At 31.3% G+C, this 3,405-nt stretch overlaps 1 protein-coding gene across 1 annotated transcript; it reads left to right on the top strand.

Annotated features, from left to right (window-relative positions):
* Positions 1 to 866: 866 nt before the first annotated feature.
* LOC120072209 (probable xyloglucan endotransglucosylase/hydrolase protein 23) lies at positions 867 to 3,062 on the top strand. Its single transcript, XM_039024621.1, has 3 exons — positions 867 to 1,175; positions 1,261 to 1,454; positions 2,690 to 3,062. The coding sequence occupies exons 1-3, from the start codon at positions 867 to 869 to the stop codon at positions 3,060 to 3,062; spliced, it is 876 nt and encodes a 291-aa protein (XP_038880549.1).
* The last annotated feature ends 343 nt before the right edge of the window (positions 3,063 to 3,405 follow it).

The raw sequence follows: 3,405 nt of genomic DNA, 5'->3' as shown, positions 1-3,405 counted from the left end.
AAATGTTGAATAACATCTTTATTGATAATAGAAAATGTTTAACTTTACAAACTGCGAGTTTTAGGATATACAACCCAACGACACCACATTATATGAATAATATTAAATTAACAAATTTTATCAAAATTAGTTAGCTAGTTCTTATTTAACGTTACGTTATTTTACTATTAGTCAACTAACAGTCAAATGATAATCATTTAGGATCATTTCTGAAAGGATTGAAGAGTTTGTTTTCAAATTTTTGGGCCAAATAAGCATCAACTTCAAATTTTAAGGATCAAAAAGTATATTTTACCCTTCAAAATTCAAATAACTTATGTGAACTCTGTATACATATATATATTGATTAAATATTTTATAAATTATTAACATATTATATATCATCTCGATCAATAATTCTATTCTTTTTTCTGTTTTTCTATAATCCAATAACTAATGAATGTGAAGAGATTTGAATCCATATCACCTGAATATTAGTTGATCAAATAAAATTCAACTTCCAAAAACCAGGTTGGTTAAGAGGGCCCTCAATCTTTACGAAGTATGCTCCATGCTCTTCATCATCAGCCAAGAGCTGATCATAAACAAACAATAATTAATAATAGATTAATCATAGGAGATGGCATTATTGGATTTCCGACAAAATTGAATCCAATAATAAACCAATACACCGAGGTTTATTTGAGACCGGATTTGTCCTATTTGACTTTTGGGTGACAATTATACTTTTACACGCTTTCTGATTCAATACAACGTTGTGTGGCTCTCACGTTGTGAGTTCATGGTCACAATATCACATCCACAATGTCATTATTAATATAATACAACATTCTTGAATTGCTAGTAGCTTCCTTACCAATTCAATCATGGAAACTCAGACATGTTCAGTTTCTTCATGTTCTTCAAACTTTGCCATTCATATGTTATTTGTTTGTGTTATCATCATCTTTAGCTCTTCAATGGTTGCCTCTGCCAACTTCCTGAAGGACATTGACCACACCTGGGGGGGAGGCGACAGAGTTCAGATACTCAACAATGGCGAAGGCATTGCTATCGCCCTCGACGAAACCTCCTGTTCTGGATTCCAATCTCGAAACCAATATCTCTTTGCTAAGATTGATTTGCAAATCAAACTTGTCCCTGGAAACTCAGCTGGTACTGTCACTGCATTTTACGTGAGTACAATAATATATTTTGAGTTCATTAGTCATTTAAGATGGTATCCGAGTAATATAATTAAAATTACTTTTTCTTTTTTAGGTGTCGTCTAAAGAGGAGTTTCATGACGAGATAGACTTCGAATTCTTAGGGAGAGTTGAGGGAGATCCTTACATTTTGCAGACAAATATGTTCATCCATGGAGTCGGCAAAAGAGAGACCCAATTTTTTCTTTGGTTTGACCCCACAACTGATTTTCACAACTACACTATTCTTTGGACGCCCTTTCACATCGTGTGAGTATTATCAAACTTAATTAAATACATAGGTCCAAATACCATTTTGATTAAGTATTGCCATCTTTTACATCACCAAAAGTTAGTCAATTTTGTAGAAAAAATATCAATTTTAATCCTAACTTAACAAGTTGAATCAATTATATCCTAATCTTTCAAGTTTATCAACTTAAACTTTGAAATATAAGTGAGGTAAATTTTTTGCTGTCTAATGTATAGACCGTTTGATAATTGTCAATAAAAGTATTCTCATGTTGTGATTCCACTTAAATTAATAAATTAGCTTAAAAAATAATTGACATTAAACTTAAATTATATTTTTGTTGAAAAATGTGAGTTTCCAAAATTTTGTTTAATGGTCTATTTTGTGAATTGATTAAGATCAATACTTTTGCAAGAGTTACACTTTTGTTAAAATTAGTCATTTAAGAGAGATCTTCCTATCTTAAATTTTGGATTGTATTATTTTTCCAAAAAAAAAAAAAAAAAGGACTGTATTAACACAAAAAAGAAAAAAAAAATTGAGTCAAAGGTAAACAATTACGTGTTTACATGAACATGGGAGTGCAGTAATTTATTAGGCTCATGTTTTAAAGTTTAGCACTTAATTTGGTTAAAATAGTGATACAATCGACAAATTTAGAGAATTTATTTTTCGTGTTAGAGTTATATTTGGACTTATAAGTGCTTGAAAATGTTTTTAAGTGCTTATAAAATAATCTAAAAAAACACTATTGAATTAACTTTTACTCCAGTTTTGTTTATTTTTTCATTTTTAGAATTCTCATTTTCTTAGTTTCTTCCCTAATTTTAGAAAGAAAATAATTTGGATACAGTTTCGGCTATACCTTTCTTTTGTGTAATTCAATAAGACTGTCATGCCTCAAATTTTTTTATGAGATTAAATATAATCTAGGTTATACTTAATCATTAACATTTTGAAAATTAGTTTGACATAAAGTTGAGATTTTCTGGAATTTAACTTTAATCCAATAATGTGGTGATTTAATTTAAAAAACTTTATATCAACTAGATGTTATAAAAAATATTTGGATACATGTTATATACATTTATTTTTGTGCCACGTGATAAAATTTTCCCTTTATAATTATAATTAAAAAGGAGGCAGAGGGATAGGTGCTGCCTCTCATTATTACCCCTTTATAAAAAGGATTAAAATAATATATTAAACTATGAAATGAAGAAGTATTTAATGTTGCATAATTTTGTGATAGGCTGTCCGTTGACGGGATTCCGATAAGAGAGTTGAAGAACAACAAAGAAAAGGGAGCTCCATTCCCAATGAGGCAGCCAATGAGAATATACGGCAGCCTATGGAACGCTGACAGCTGGGCCACAAGAGGCGGGGCGGTGAAAATAGACTGGACCAAAGGCCCGTTCCGAGCTTGGTTCAAGAATCTAAGAGTCGATGGTTGCTTATGGTCCGATGGGAACTCAAATTGCACCAAGTCTTCAACTTCTTGGCTCTCCTCCACCCTTGATAACGAAAGCCAACAGCACATGAAATGGGCTCACACTAATTATATGTTCTATGATTACTGCACTGATACGAAACGTTTCCCTAAGGGTCTTCCTCTTGAATGCTAATTTTAAATCACCTACTCTTTTGATCATTCTTTTGGGTTTAATCATTCTAACAAACATATGTGCTATTTCTAGTTGTGATTTTAATGAATAAACCTCATCTTCATCACCTTTTTTTTAAGTTTCATTGACAGATATATCTATGGCTCCCAAATCCATATTTTATGGGGCTCAAGCATTGTTTGGATTGAGTTTGGGTTAGTCCACTCTCTTAAACGTAGACCCATAATCCAATTCATCGATGATGGGATGAAATTGGACTAAGTTGGGATTGGCTCTTCGAATTGGGCTCGAATTGGCCATTTGAATAAATTGTTAGATTTTATTTTAAATTTAAAATTTAAGT

This window comes from Benincasa hispida, chromosome 2, assembly GCF_009727055.1.
Source record: "Benincasa hispida cultivar B227 chromosome 2, ASM972705v1, whole genome shotgun sequence".
Classification (NCBI taxonomy): Eukaryota; Viridiplantae; Streptophyta; class Magnoliopsida; order Cucurbitales; family Cucurbitaceae; genus Benincasa; species Benincasa hispida.
This window is presented reverse-complemented; position numbering and strand designations above follow the sequence as displayed.

Excerpts from the sequence above, each read along its gene's own strand:
- LOC120072209 (XM_039024621.1), top strand. The coding sequence starts at position 867 with ATGGAAACTCAGACATGTTCAGTTTCTTCATGTTCTTCAAACTTTGCC. Across the intron at positions 1,176-1,260 it reads GTACTGTCACTGCATTTTAC|GTGTCGTCTAAAGAGGAGTT; the intron begins GTGAGTACAATA and ends TTTCTTTTTTAG. Across the intron at positions 1,455-2,689 it reads TGGACGCCCTTTCACATCGT|GCTGTCCGTTGACGGGATTC; the intron begins GTGAGTATTATC and ends ATTTTGTGATAG.